General features: G+C 36.2%; 1 protein-coding gene across 1 annotated transcript; it reads left to right on the top strand.

The window, feature by feature from the left end:
• Positions 1-4,668: 4,668 nt before the first annotated feature.
• LOC115440080 (regulator of nonsense transcripts 1 homolog) lies at positions 4,669-15,888 on the top strand. Its single transcript, XM_030164236.2, is given in 11 exon segments — positions 4,669-5,008; positions 5,104-5,291; positions 7,797-7,997; positions 9,104-9,174; positions 9,443-9,510; positions 9,843-9,958; positions 10,232-10,441; positions 10,594-10,764; positions 11,445-11,604; positions 11,719-13,239; positions 13,242-15,888. Coding segments are annotated over 11 exon segments (3,108 nt in total). The 5' UTR covers positions 4,669-4,828; the 3' UTR covers positions 13,464-15,888.
• The last annotated feature ends 726 nt before the right edge of the window (positions 15,889-16,614 follow it).

Genomic DNA, 16,614 nt, shown 5'->3' on the forward strand with positions numbered 1-16,614 from the left:
GAGTAAACTCATACTCTCACACGCTATGAGCACTATTTTTTCAACTGAATATATTGTTTGCTTATAATATTGTTGTTATGTTTCCGCGGATTATAAGAAACATGCACAAATTCACTAAACACCAACCACAATGTATTTTGATAAATAAGCTCCAGATCTCGGTTTATTGTTATATTCTGTGAAATTATGATTTAGTTCAAGTCTTTAGGTATATCCAGCCTTTTATGCATCGTGTACGTTGCACGAATGTGTAGGCAAAACTAAAAGTCTTTGATGATAATCTAGATCTGGCTCGAAGCCAAACAAACGGGTTTCTAAATTAGACGAAAATGCACTGTATCTATTTGGATTTATAACGTGAATACGTCTCGGTGGTTAACAACACGAGCCACTAAGTGCCACTTTCGCCAAATGTTAGCAAATATAAAAGTTTTACTATCGGAGTCGAAAGTGGCTGCTACTATTTTTGTTTTATACTCTCTTTTAGTAGATAAAGAAAATGACAATAACACCCGACATATTTTCTTCTATGGTTGGCAAACGTATATAAAATTTAAAGAATTGGGTATGGACTTGATAAACATTCATAATTCAGTTTTGATGGTGTAAACATTACGCCTAAGAAAAACTTTATAAATATGTTTTCTTATCAAATGTTTAGAGTCTTAACTATTCTTCCACAAAAAAAAATATAAAGAAATAAATTACATGAAAGATGAACTCGAATGTTTACGAACGTCGATAAACCTTTTAAAAATTTTATAGCAACATGTTGCAATAAGAAGTCGCAGACCTGTTTGCAAATTTATTACAGGCTTAGATCGTTGACCAATTCAGTTTAACTGCATCGAGCATCGCACGCGAGATTTATTAAAAACTATATTCCGCCCGCAGCTTCGCCCGCGTGGATTTCGGACTTCAAAAATGGAGCCGGTCGCGAACGTTCGAGAATGTTCGTTTTACGAAGCTACTCGCTAGGTGATTCGCTAGCGTCTAGGTACCAAGCAAGCCGCCTGCCTGTGCGTTCGCGACCTTATATATATACAAAAATAATCCTTATAGCATGATTCAGTATTCACGCGTGATGGCTTATTAGCGTATTTCATGTATAACCTTGGTGTTTCTATACCGATTTCTATGATTCTTTTTTATGGAATATTTAATAATGTTAACTTTTTTAATTAGGGATGACTGAGAGTATTATAAACGTAAGAGTAGACAAATATAATGAGAAAGCTTCGAACTGCTAAGCTATCGGGAGTTACATGTGTTATTGTGAGTCAACCATAAAAGATAGACAGATGCTGTCGTGGGATATTTTTACATAATTTTAAGGAGAACATTTCCGTCATACATGATTTCTGTGTAGCTTTAACCATTAAGGTTGCACACGCGACGGAAGCTTAAAAAATGGAGTAACTTCTCCCGTTTTCCCAACATTTCCCTTCACTGCTCTGCTCCTATTAATTGTAGCGTGATAAAAAGTATATTATAACCAGCACAGGAGTATGACAAATAATTGTACCAAGTTTCGTTAAAATCCGTCGAGTAGTTTTTGTTTCTATAACGGTTATACAGACAGACAGACAGACAGACAAAAATTTTACTAATTGCATTTTTGGCATCAGTATCGATCCCTAATCACAACCTGATAGTTATTTTGGAAATATATTTCATGTACAGAATTGACTTCTCTACAGATTTATTATAAGTATAGATAGAAGAAGATAACAGACTCGGAGGTAATACCTAATAATAATAATAATATTTTTTTATTGTAAATAACAGAATTTGTTTACAATTTCAATGGTTACAAATTACAAACTTACTATAAAAACAAAAGTTAACATATTTGCCAGGGGTACCCAAACTAGGCTAGGCCTGTACCTTGGGATACCAGAAACAATTTAAATATAAAACACAAATTAGGTTTTCTATAATTTGTTTGCTAGGTGTGCACTAACAGTAAATAAAATTAAATAAATAACAAAATTGAGTGAGGTTAGAACTTCTTTAAAACATAATATGGTAAAAAGGTAGCAAAATAATAATAACTTATAATTTATTTATGATGTTACATAACAATAATTCCGTTTCTTCATAATTCAAATTAAATAGCCAGCTAACAATTGTATTTTTTATTTTATTAGGGCTATCGTTCTTGATGTTACAGTGTTTTGAGACGTTGTTATAGATAAACGAATGTGAGTAATTCGGAAATCTTTTAGCAAAGATGGATTTAACTGACGGAAGACCTAACCTGTAAACTCTCCCCGCCAACACGACATTATAATCATGGGAGTTATAAATATTTTTGTGTGCAGATACACAAGCTTTAAGTATGTATAATTGTCGAACCCTGAGAAGCTTCAATTCTTTATACAACGCATCCGTGGGGGACCTAAACGGTTTGGACAGCATGACCTTCAGAACGGCACGTTGTGCTCTTTCAATAAGTAGCATGTGTGATTTGGCTGCACCACCCCAAACACCAATGCAATACGCAATTAGGGACTGACAGAGAGAATAATAAATAAGTTTTACCTAAGTAATTATCCTTTGAAAATCTTCCCATCAAAACGTGCAAGTTTACCTCTAACTTAGATGGTTTATACGTCTACCTATTTATTTTTTCTAATCGAAAAAACTCGATTAGTACCTATTTTCATGAACGTAGCTTGTAGAATTTATATGTATAGGTTACGCTTTGCGGATTTGCTAAAATATACATACTTAGATTTATATTAAATATGTTATTATTGGTACGAAAATTCATTATTCTATAATTGATATTACCATAATGCATTCAGTTGGGTCATAAAATATAATTTGCATAGGCATTTTACATTCATTAGTCATTTGGTACCTACCAATTTCTATATAGTGTTACATGAAACAAACCCGCTTTAAAACCTTAGTTTATGCATAAGCTGCTTTGTATCGAACTTCATTATGATTGTTGAGACGTTGATTGACTTATTGTTTCACTTTCAGACCACGCCTTAATCATACCAACTGAAAATAGAACAAGTGAACCAGAACCAGACAGCCAGACTCGCCAAATTAACTATAGTCAAGTGTAGGTAGGTTAATCTTATCAAGTGCTTGTTGAGCGGTCGTGGGCTATGGCACCGCTAATATTTATAAATTATAACTTTGTTGATTTCTTTTTAGCAAGTAGATATTATACTTGTCTATAGAATAAAATAAACGTACTTACATTTTTCCTATTAGGTGGTAGTAAATCTTGTAGGTAAGTATCTTTAATATGCTGAAATTATTATTATGGAACTATAAATAAGTCATCAGGCAGGCATGATCGCAATAGATTAGGCAGTGTTGTAGCGTGGGTTCTTGTTGCCCGGAGGCCGAAACAGAACCAAAGTTTGCCTCCCAAATGCATCGGGCGAATGCAAAAAAGGTGATGTCACAAAATAGGAATCATGCATGTACCTAGCCACTTATACATGAATAGATGTATATGTACGCGGTAGAATAATGGTCAATGGGTTTATGCGACAAAAGTTAAAAAAAATAGTTTTATTTTACGCACTTTCACGTCGACTATTGGTTGACTTAAGAAAACGGCTTATGGAAACGACTATTAGTACAATATGTAGCGGATTTTTCAGCATGACGTGTAATTATTGTCGTCGCGAGGCAGTCGATTGCAACATGTTTTCTATTTTCATAATAATTATTTTAGACAGATTTCGACTAGACGTAAGGTTCAATTTTGTAAAACACTAGCGCCATCTCTGTTGTACTTATGGGACACTAGTAACCGCTTGACGTTGAAAGAAAGGAAATATTTAATGTTTTTTATGTATAAGAACTTACGTAAAAGGCCGCGACAACATTAGATTTTTTATTTATTTTAGACAAGGTGATTTAGTACCTAAACAGAGATTTAGTAACTATACAACAGTACAATATGGTTCGGCTCGGCTTGCTCGACGCTCAACTTTACATAGTTGAGTGTCAGCGTTGGGTCGCCGTCCCGCCCATCTTATTTGATGTTTGATCAAACCATTAGGCCTCATTTCAACAGTAATTAATAGTTTTATAGTCATCGTAATTATCAAACTTTCTATACCTACCCTAATATTTTCTTTTCTACTTGTTGTACACAGGGGGGACGAATTACGTATCATATAGCGGAACCTCGCACCCCCCCCCCCCCCCCCGCCCTCTCACCCGATGTGAAACACTATAGTTTAACCATTTTCGATTGTACTCCTATTTGGAAACATTAGTGAATATTTTTTTTTGAAAACAGTAAATGTGTAATTCTTTTAGGTAAGTAGTCTTATTTTTAATTTACTGAACCGTTACGCGATATTTCACGGTTAAAAAGAAGCGGAATTACGTTTCTCAATTTAGAACATAAGTGAGCATTTTATTATTTCAAATCAAACACTTCACTCCATAATATTTCTTCCTCAAAGAATATAAAAAAAATTAATAATAAATTTGTTACCTTAAATTCCACCTTCGTTTACTATCCAAGATTTTTTAAATATGTCAACATTATTGCATCTATGGTCAATGTTTTCTTTAATTTTGATTGGTGCTCACGTTTCTGCAATGAATAGAATTCTTATGGGACTGGTTAGATTACAATACGCCATAAAAGTAACCAATAACGGTTGAGCTTGTGGACGGAAACAACCAGAAACAATCCAACTGTTAACATGGCGATTTTCGTCATTCCCCGCATGTCATTTGGTAATTATTGCGTGGCTGTTATGGGAAAATATTACAATTGTGCAATATTTTTTTCTTTTTGACACATTTTCTTTGTTTTATTAACTATTGACACTGAAAAATGAGCGTCGACGCCTACGGTCCGAGCTCCCAAACTTTAACATTTTTGGATACTGAAGAAGCTGATATTATCGGTGCGGATACACAAGGATCGCAATATGAGTTTACTGACTACACGCTTCCTTCGCAAAGCCAAACACAGGCCTCACAACATGACTATGGACTGTCAACATCGAATCAGGTGTTTAAAATATCCCCGTTCTGTTTATCTGTCATAACCTAATTAGACAACTTTTTACTCTGCATACTAAATGCCCTTGACGCCTTGTCTTTCAGGTAAACGGTTTAGGTCGTGTGGATCTCACATCCAAAATATCGAATGTGACTAACGCTATAGCGGAGCTACAGTTTGAAGAGGAAGATGAGGCTTTGTATAGCAGCAAGGAGCTTCCAGAGCATGCATGCAAGTATTGTGGCATTCACGACCCAGCCACTGTGGTCATGTGCAACATCTGCAACAAGTGGTGAGTCATATGAGGGAAAAAATGCAAATATATTTACCTAGCCACTATTTTTGTGTTGTAGTTTGCCAAATGTTCAGTGAGTAATGATTTTGTGAATTAAATTGTTTACTACTAGGTAAATCACTTTTCGATGCGATTGTTTGTATAGTGAATAACACTATACAAACAATTGCAACACATTACATTGAAAACTGGTGATTAATGATGTTTTTATTATGAATAGAATTATACTCTATATCTATTATTATGCACTTATATATATATGAAACTGTGGCCCAATGTTTTTCAATTAAGTTCTTAAGTTCTTTAATGCTCTTGGATTCATATGCAGGAATTATGTTCATACTAGCTTTTGCCCGCGGCTCCGCCCGCGTTATAAAGTTTTTCAGGCTAAAGTTTTCCGTTATAAAAGTAGTAGTTTCCCGGGAGCCTATGTTCTTCCCAGAGTCTCAAACTGTCTCCAAACCAAATTTCATCTTAATACGTTGGGTAGTTTTTGAGTTTAATACGTTCAGGCAGACAGATGCAGCGGGGGACTTTGTTTTATAATATATGTTTTAGAACTTTTTTAGAGGCACAATCCCGTCATATATTATTGTTGCATAACTTTAACCGTTTACGCAGCGCACGCAACGGAAGCTCTCAAAACTAATAATTTTTCCCGTTTTTGCAACATGTTTCATTACTGCTCCGCTCCTATTGGTCATAGCGTGATGATATATAGCCTATAGCACTCCAGGAACAAAGGGCTATCCAACACAAAAAGATTTTTTTCAGTTCAAACCGGTAGTTCCTGAGATTAGCCATTACTGCTCCGCTCCTATTGGTCATAGCGTGATGATATATAGCCTATAGCGCTCCACAAATAAAGGGCTATCCAACACAAAACGATTTTTTTAGTTGAAACCGGTAGTTTCTGAGATTAGCCATTACTGCTCCGCTCCTATTGGTCATAGTGTGATGATATATAACTTTGAGCACTCCACAAACAAAGGACTATTCAACACAAAAATATTTTTTCAATTCGAATCGGTAGTTCCCGAGATTAGCCAGTACTGCTTCGCTCCTATGGGGTATAGCGTGATGATATATAACTTTGAGCACTCCACAAACAAAGGACTATTAAACACAAAAATATTTTTTCAGTTCGAATCGGTAGTTCCCGAGATTAGCCATTACTGCTCCGCTCCTATTGGGTATAGCGTGATGATATATAGCCTATAGCACTCCACGAACAAAGGGTTATCCAACGCAAAAAGATTTTTTAAGTTTGGACCGGTAGTTCCTGAGATTAGCCATTACTGCTCCGCTCCTATTGGGTATAGCGTGATGATATATAGCCTATAGCACTCCACGAACAAAGGGCTATCCAACGCAAAAAGAATTTTTCAGTTTGGACCGGTAGTTCCTGAGATTAGCCATTACTGCTCCGCTCCTATTGGGTATAGCGTGATGATATATAGCCTATAGCACTCCACGAACAAAGGGCTATCCAACGCAAAAAGAATTTTTCAATTTGGACCGGTAGTTCCTGAGATTAGCGCGTTCAAACAAACAAACAAACAAACAAACTCTTCAGCTTTATATAATAGTATAGATAACCAATAATATTACATTTCAGCACAATACTACATGGATTACACCATTTTGAGTTACTTACATTTAATACTGAAATTTTAATAACCATTTGAATGCTTCATTTTCAATTCAAATGCAATAAAATATTAGTTGTTGTAGGAATTTTGTTCTATCACAGGATATAATAAAAACTATCAGTTACTAACAATTTATGATGTCCAATTTTCTCATGCTTATTAAAATTTTAATAATTTTTATATTTTGTTTAATGATTAATATTCTAAAATGCTGGTATATATATTTTATAATGAATAAAAGTTATTTTCCTGTCCCCTAACTTGAGCTTGGGCCTTATTTTTATTTATTTAATACACAGAAGGCATACAGTTTGGGAAAAATCATTGTTATGGACAAATCTGAGAGCTAAAACTAGTGTATTACTTATAATTATATATACATTTTGTTTTCTGAGATAAAACTCGCCTATTAAGGAAAATACAGGCTGACATAATACTGAACATAAAAGGAAAACAATTTAATTATTTTGTTCATTCAAATGTAAATTTTTAGGAAGCTATAATTTGTATGTTGTATTATTTTTTAATAATATTTATTTGATGATTAATTACATAAAAAAATGCTAAAGATAATTGGTGAAACTTAATGTAATATAAATCCAAAAAAAAGTTTATAAAAATATATATTTTGGTTTTTAAACTGGAACAAGGAAATTTTTTTAGCAAGCTTTTGCAGATAACACTTTTGGGTACAAAACTTAATCACCTAGTTCCAGTCCATTACTTGTAACTACATATCTCCAAAAGATTTAAGTTACTTTTGAGATACAATTCTAATAAGAGAATGATCCACATCAGTATACATAGTGTAAATGATGAGCCATTATTTAGTACCACTATATCTTTTAAGGTTCTGCAATGGACGAGGAAATACTTCCGGATCTCATATTATAAACCACTTGGTCCGGGCAAAACATAAGGAGGCTGCTTTACATCGTGATGGCCCTCTAGGAGAGACATTGCTTGAGTGCTACTCTTGTGGTGCTCGCAATGTCTTTGTTCTTGGTTTCATACCTGCCAAGGCTGATTCTGTCGTGGTCCTATTGTGCCGGTATGTAAATGCTTTTTAACATTACAACACTCTAAAGTCATTATAATTATGAAACAATATATTATGTTGAAAATGAAAATGATTTTATTTACAGCATCATTATGACATTGTGTTACTAAATGACAAGTATATATATATTCTTGAAAACAATAAAATAAAAAGTATGCTTCTAATAAATACAATGAATATCAATAAAAAGTAATTTTAATTTTACACACCTTACAGCCATTACTACTGTAAGAGAAATTGTTGCAGCGGCAACATCACACTTTCATTCAAAAATTACACAGGCACAGGCTATATTCGCGTTAAACTACAAAATGATCAAAAAATCAGTCAAGTAAAACCTGGATTTTACTTGTCAGATTTTTTTATCATTTTGGTCATTTATTCATGGATGATATTTGACATTATGTTGGTTGCCATAAAGATGATTATATTGTTTCATATATTAAGGTGGTAGCTCAAGGTCCATTTTCATACATTTTGTTTCGGCTTTAATCTGGGTAACTAAACAAGTATTGGCAAGTAAAGAATTTAAATTCACGTCTAGTTAGTGATTAGTTCTCGCAGTTGAAAGAAAAACGTAAAAATAATTAATAATCATGGATATTTCGGCCTTTAAAATTTAATATGACGAAATTTTAAAGGCAGAAATATCCATGAATATTAATTATTTTTACATTTTTCTTTCAACTGCGAGAACTAATCACTAACTAGACGTGAATTTAAATTCTTTACTTGCCAATACTTGTTTAGTTACCCAGATTAAAGCCGAAACAAAATGTATGAAAATGGACCTTGAGCTACCACCTTAACATAATGTAAAAATAACCCTGTATACATACTGCACAATATGTAACATTGTGCTATCAAGCAAGCAAGTTTGGTAATATTCAGTAGCGTAACATGGGTTTTTTCCATTCAGACCTAACCTAAAATTTGCCACACCTAGGGCGAGAGCAGAAAAAATATCATACTGGGAAAATATTAAATACAGGATAGTGCAAATTTTTTAACGCATTTATTTTTGATATTTTGACGTCCCTTCCGCCCCAATTACGCTACGCCCATAGTAATATATATATATATATTTTACATTTTAGCCAACCTTGTGCAGCTCAAAGTTCATTGAAAGACATGAATTGGGACCAAGAACAATGGAAACCACTGATAGGTAAGCTTTATAATATTATAATGATATAATATTGATTAATAAGTATGACGCACAGTACCACACGAAATCCTGTTATTTTGGTTTTAATTATTTTAAAATAATATACTATGTCAATGATTTAGAACTCCCATAGGACAGACTTGATCTTTTGTGAGAGTCATTTTATGAAATATCTCTATTACATAATTTTTTTTCTTGCGAACTTCCATTAATAATTACCATCGATATATATGTACTACATATTTAATAACTGACTTTACTCTTTTAGCTGACCGCGCGTTCTTGTCTTGGTTGGTGAAGGTTCCATCGGAAGCTGAACAAATGAGAGCTCGTCAGGTATGAGATGTTCATACTATTTTGATTATCATTAATGAAGCTCTAACACTTTTTCTTTTTAATATGTTTAATTTACATTATTATTTTTTTTCTTTATAAGCAGATGAGTAAGCTTACTATTATAATCATCAATGCCAAAAAATGTTTAACATGGTTGGATGTTTATTTATAACTAAGTTCAGAGGCCATGTCTTAGTTTAATATAATATAGACTATTTTATTTATCCGAAAAAGAAAACCTGTATCTAGCAAAGTTTTACTATGCGGCCATACAAGCTATACCTGTATATACCAAATATAAATATTGTAAAATTTCATTTACACTATTTTAGGTGACTCCTCAACAAATAGGACGCTTAGAAGAACTGTGGCGGGATAATGTTGATGCTACGTTTCAAGATTTAGAAAAACCTGGAGTGGACGAGGAACCTCATCAAGTGTTGTTGAGGTACAGACCTAATATTTAAGCATTACCTCTTAGCTAAATCTTATCGGACAAACCATTATGAATATTAAATTGTTGTTAAAAATAAACCTCTCGAAACCTGAGTGCAATTAATTATAATTATAGCTCAACAATTTGCATTGCTAATTGAATTGAATGAATATTCATTATTTAATTGCACTCAGCCATGACTTGGTTGGACTGTGCCAAACAATTTATCCATTGATGAATACTTGTGTGTGAAATTGATTAATCAGCCATTCATATTTGTTATAGATATGAAGATGGTTATCAATATCAAAACATCTTTGGTCCCTTAGTCAAGCTGGAAGCTGATTATGACAAGCGTCTGAAAGAGTCTCAGACTCAAGAGGGTATTGAAGTCCGCTGGGATGTTGGTCTCAACAAGAAGACAATTGCGTACTTCACATTGGCCAAAACTGATAGTGACATGAAACTCATGCATGGAGATGAGCTAAGATTGAGGTAAATTTTGTTATAGTTATTATTTACGTAATAGTAGACCGACTTGCACGTGAATATTACAGTCGGTTTATAGCACACATTACATTAAAAACACTTCTCTTTTCTCATTTGATTTTTTTACACTACAAAAATTTTTGATATTTTTTTTTTAGATATGTTGGTGAAATGCAGAAGCCCTGGTCTGGCGTTGGTCACGTGATCAAGGTGCCTGATAACTACGGAGACGATGTCGGTCTTGAGCTCAAAAACGGCGCCGGAGCACCGCTCGACTGCACCTCTAACTTCGCAGTCGATTTCATCTGGAAGAGCACGTCATTCGACAGGTTCGTCAAATTTCATCAAACATACAAAGCAGTAGCTATAAATTAGTTTACTTTTTATAGCAGTTAAATGACGAGACAAGCATGTCAATCGCCTGATTATAACCTATAGGACTCCCCATAAACAGTAGCAACAATATATACAACTTTGAACTACAAGATACTGCGTGGGACTCCACTGCGCTCCAGTAATAACGCTGGCTACAATAGTTTCCAAATCAGAACACAACAGTGCATACTAACTACTCCTTAGTGGTAGAAATAAGCATTGCAGTGGTACCTACCCAAACAGCCCCTTTTACATATATGTGAGACCTACAGTAATATACAGTTACTGAACATAATATAAACAACTGTGCCATTGGTGGTTTTGTATAGAACGTTATATTTTTAACAAGCTGCATATTTAATCATGTTGCTCACCTGAGGGTAACTGCCACAATTTCCCATAGATTAACATTTTATAATTTTTGACAATAAGAAATATTTTTCATCTTATTATGTATATCTATAGTTCTATAACATGAAATAAATTATAATATAAATACTTTACTTATATTATAAATTCTGATGACTATGATTTTTATACAGTGCGATGTTATTTAACTACTGGATTTATTGTGACATAACCAATATTATAATTTGTACTAAAAGATTTTTTTATTCCTCCCAATTCATTTCAGAATGCAGTTGGCTCTGCGTAAGTTTGCTGTGGACGATTCATCTGTATCGGGCTACATCTATCGTCGCTTATTAGGTCATGAAGTCGAAGAAGTGCTGTTCCGCGTACACTTGCCAAAGCATTTCAGTGCGCCTAATCTACCTGATCTCAATCGCTCTCAGGTAATATACTACTTACATAAATATTAGGCCCTTTTTGAAAAAATGAAATATAAATAAAAGAGTAGATGAGTTATAAAATTGACTAATATATTTATTATTTTATTGTTATTATAGGTGTATGCAGTTAAACATGCCCTTCAACGCCCTCTCTCGCTGATCCAAGGGCCTCCTGGCACTGGCAAAACGGTTACTTCCGCAACTATCGTTTACCAATTGGTGAGGCAAAATGGAAGTCCTGTCCTCGTTTGTGCACCGTCTAATACTGCCGTCGACCAGCTGACGGAAAAAATCCACAGAACAGGGTTGAAAGTAGTGAGGTTATGTGCCAAGTCACGTGAAGCAATGGAATCCTCAGTTTCTTTCTTGGCACTACACGAGCAAGCCCGCGCCCTTGGCTCAGCAGACAGCGAACTGCGAAAGCTAACCAGACTAAAGGAAGAAGCTGGGGAGTTGTCTGCAGCAGATGAGAGAAGATACCGTGCTCTACGTCGCGCAGCAGAGAGGCGTCTATTGGATGCTGCAGATGTCATTTGTACCACCTGTGTGGGTGCCGGAGACCCTAGAGTTGCTCGTATGCGTTTCCAATCTATCCTTATCGATGAAGGTATGCAATCTACGGAGCCTGAATGCATGGTCCCCGTGGTACTGGGGGCGAGACAACTTATCCTCGTCGGCGACCACTGCCAACTCGGCCCTGTTGTGATGTGCAAGAAAGCTGCCAAGGCTGGTCTTAGCCAAAGCCTTTTTGAGCGTCTGGTCGTTCTGGGTATTCGCCCATTCCGTCTTGAAGTTCAATACCGTATGCATCCAGAACTGTCGCGATTCCCGTCCGATTTCTTTTATGAAGGGTCATTGCAAAACGGAGTGAGCGCCGAGGAGCGACGTCTTCATAAGATTGATTTTCCATGGCCAAGACCCGATCGGCCTATGTTCTTCTATGTAACACAGGGCCAGGAAGAAATTGCCGGGTCTGGCACATCATACCTAAATAGGACTGAAGCAGCCAACGTAGAGAAATTGACGACGCGTTTCCTTAAAGCAGGCGTCCGTCCAGAACAGATAGGCATCATCACGCCGTATGAGGGCCAACGTTCTTACCTGGTCCAGCATATGCAATACCAAGGGAGCCTGCACGCAAAATTGTATCAAGAAATCGAAGTCGCCAGCGTCGACGCATTCCAAGGCAGAGAAAAAGATATAATCATAATGTCTTGTGTACGATCCAACGAGCATCAGGGCATCGGTTTTCTCAGTGATCCGAGGCGTCTGAACGTCGCGCTCACTCGCGCCAAGTACGGTCTCATCGTCGTCGGTAACCCGAAAGTGCTGAGCAAGCAACCTTTATGGAACCATCTGTTGGCCTTCTACAAAGAGCGGAGAGTGCTAACTGAGGGCCCGCTGTCCAACTTGAAGGAGTCTGCGATCCAATTCGCCAAACCAAAGAAGCTGGTGAACGCGCAGAACCCCGGCTCGCACTTCATGTCGACGTCGATGTTCGACGCGCGCGAGGCGATGGTGCCGGGCTCGGTGTACGACCGCGCGCGGCCGCCGCGCGACCCGCTGGCGTACGTGGCGCCGGAGCGCGCGGCGCTGCTGCACGGGCCCGTGCCGCCCGCCGCCTTCCCGCTGGCGCGCGCGCCGCGCCCGCCCCGCCGCGCCGCGACCCGCGCCGCCGCCCGCCGCGCCTGTCGCAGGAGCCGCTGTCGCAGCAGCCGCCGCTGTCGCTATCGCAGGGCGCGTCGCAGCCAGACTTCAGCCAGGAGTCGACGGCGCCGGAGTGTCCGTCGCAGCCGGACGGTCTGCTGTCGCAGGACTCGACGTACCAGGGCGGGTTCCGGGCGCGGTGCAGCCAGTACTGAGAGCGGCCGAGGCGGCGCGCCGACCTCTCGCCCGCGGGGTGAAGCAGCCGCGGCGCTGAGCCCCCGCCCCGCCGACGACGGCCCCGCCGGCGGACTCCCACCGCGACTGGAACGTTAGTCTTCGCCCGTCGACGCTCGAACCGTAGAATGACGCGCGGGGGACGCTCGCGCGGTAGATGCGTGGGTGAATTGTAACCATACAGGGATAGTATTTTATAGGGTGTTCGATCAAGCCGAGAACGGAAATTGTACAACGATCGTCATATCAGCATTCGAGTACCGCTCGACTCGTGGCAAGAGACCGCTAGATATCAGACACGTGATACTGTAAAATCGACATTTCTATAAATTCATTACCTTACTATCCTTTTAAAGATTTAACAACTAATTTGAAAACGAGTGGATTATAAGGTAGTACAGTGTCGTCAAACCACATTGTAGATTTCTTGATTGTGATGAAGCCTTCATTACTGAGTCAAATAAATTCAAATGTACCTATTAAAAAATATGTAGTTCAAACCATTCTTAAATGTGTTGTATATTTTCGAACTTTTTCTATATTGATAATATCATGATACAAATATTAAGTGACTGCATGAATATATTCAATAAAAAAATAAATATTAGGACATTTTTGCAGACAACCTTTGACTTTTTGTCGTGTCGTCCTCTCGTTTTTAGGTCTATACTACAACCACTCATGGTACTTTTCACAAAGAGTACGCAATACGACCATCTGTATTAGCATGAAGTATATATTTTTACATTAAATTAAAAATCAGAAATTTGTTAACCACAACGTGTTAGTGAATATATTGTTTATTAGGCGATACATACAATAATTATTGTAATGGTTTGTTTTCGTCATAGGGGATTTAAATGTTCACAAAATTTCATTATAAATCATCAACTACATCCAACAGTGTTAGATCTAAAACTGTCTTACTATTAGACGAAAAATCGAAAAACATCTTTATTGTTTTTCCTTCCTTCAAATACACATTTTAATATTATATACAGTATAAACGTATTTTTAAATTGGAAACAAATATATGTAGCACTATGTTGTAACAAGTATGCGTAAATTTTTGGAAGTTACCATTTCAGACATTATACTTTGGAAGATTTTGTATGAGCCTTGTGACAACTGTTAAAGTAATAGATCAGTGATTGGAAGCATGTTTTAAATAGATAATTAATATCGATAATTGTTATAATTTTTATCCATTAAAAACATGTGATAATGAATAGTACCTAACTAATAATATTTCAAAGAAATAAACCAGCGGTAATGTGTAGTAAGTTTTCTATTTGTTTAAAGGTTTTGGGTTGTACACATTATTATTTACATTCAAATAAATATTTCGATTAGTTTTGTTTGCTAAATCGATAACTTATGATCGGTGCTAAGATTAAAGGCTGCTTACTATTACTGCAGTTGCACCAATAAAAAAATATATTTTCGCGTACGTCGTAACGTTCACGAATACGGAAATCATAGTTGTGATTCTAATGACAGCTGCCACAGGACTTGTCCAAGTCATTATGAAATTTATGTCTTGACGCACACGAGCGTCCAAAATCTAAGGGTAGATTCTGATCACAAACGGGATGTCAGACAGGTAACATCAAAATTCTTGTGAAGTATTATATGAGTAATAACTTTCGTAATATACTTGTGTAGCATCTTTTGTTTCTTATCTTACGCTATAAACGACGGCATGTGATCAAAGCTATCCTGCATAGATTGTTCGAAAATAAAACAATGATATAGTAAAAAAGTAATAAAAATGTTTTATAGCAAGCCTTTATGCAAAAGGAAGCTGTTCTAGATTAGTAAATTTTCCACATTAAAGTATAATATTTCACTAAAATGTATGAAGTCAAGTCACTTTTACTGTAATAAGCGTAAACACAATGCATTGCTATACTTGTATTTATTAATACGGTTTTTCTGTTCTGTTCCAAATCTGTTACTCAACTCACATTACCAAATTTACCTCTGATATTGAAATTCTATTTTCAGATATACGATTTACCGCCGTTTTCAATAAACGATCCTATATATAATTTTTTCCTATCTGCCGCAAAAGTGGACCAATAGAACAAAGGTTTTTGGACATGCTTACAAATTACTTTTTTAATTGGTTTACGCTTCGGATCGGCCGAGAATTAAAATTGAGATCATTTATTGAAAACTGTTGTTAGAAGATTTTCTGGTAATTTAATTCAAACTTATTAATTTAAAGAAATTCTTGTTTACTTATACTCTTTCAAAAACACTTAAGGCTATTAAGATTATTCTCACTGTCAATTGTAAATTATGAACACAAATCTCAATGTCATTAGATTGTATTATTTATTATTATATTCTTTCTTGTTTTTGTTTGTGAAGGAAAATCAATAAAGTTGTTATGATTTAATACTTGGTTTATTTTATTTTTCTAATATCCATATGCATATAAATACTTAGATAAGTAGAGATTATGCTTTAAATAAAAAGCCTTAAAAATATTTATGTGGTATACTCCACTTACAGAACATGAATCAATGAAAAAATAAGTACCGAAAATTACACTTTTATAATATAAATATTAATTAAAAATAAAACCAAGCGTGTAATGGCAAGAACCCCGACTCACCCCGTGTGGCATCGATGATTTTCGCGCCACACAGCACACACACAAAGTGCTTTGACTCGCGCCGCGGCCGTCGCGACTAGCCGTGTCTATTGCAAACAGCTGGTACCGTCTGTGTGTGTATGAGCTATTCGCGTTGCCGTGGGGTCCTACTCTGACGTGCACGTGCACGTTAGAATTAACCTAAATCATCGTAAAATAATTTAATTAAATATTCGGATTCCAGTTTGAGGTAGGACTTACATTGTATTATTGCGGGGACGCAAAACAACACCTTGTATATACAAAAACAGTAAAGTAAAATTCTGTTCGATTTTTTCAATCAGAATGTTCAATTGATAGCGATATCGAAAAGTTAATAAATGAAACTAGCAAACCGCATTGTAATAATTCTATAGACATTATGGATCAACAAATACTACAATTCATTACTTAGTAGCCTTTCTTTCCAATGATATACCTGGCAGCTTATTCTTGGCACATTTTAATTCTAGTTCAATCGAGTACGATTC

The sequence above is a fragment of the Manduca sexta genome, chromosome 8, assembly GCF_014839805.1.
Source record: "Manduca sexta isolate Smith_Timp_Sample1 chromosome 8, JHU_Msex_v1.0, whole genome shotgun sequence".
In the NCBI taxonomy this organism is placed as follows: domain Eukaryota; kingdom Metazoa; phylum Arthropoda; class Insecta; order Lepidoptera; family Sphingidae; genus Manduca; species Manduca sexta.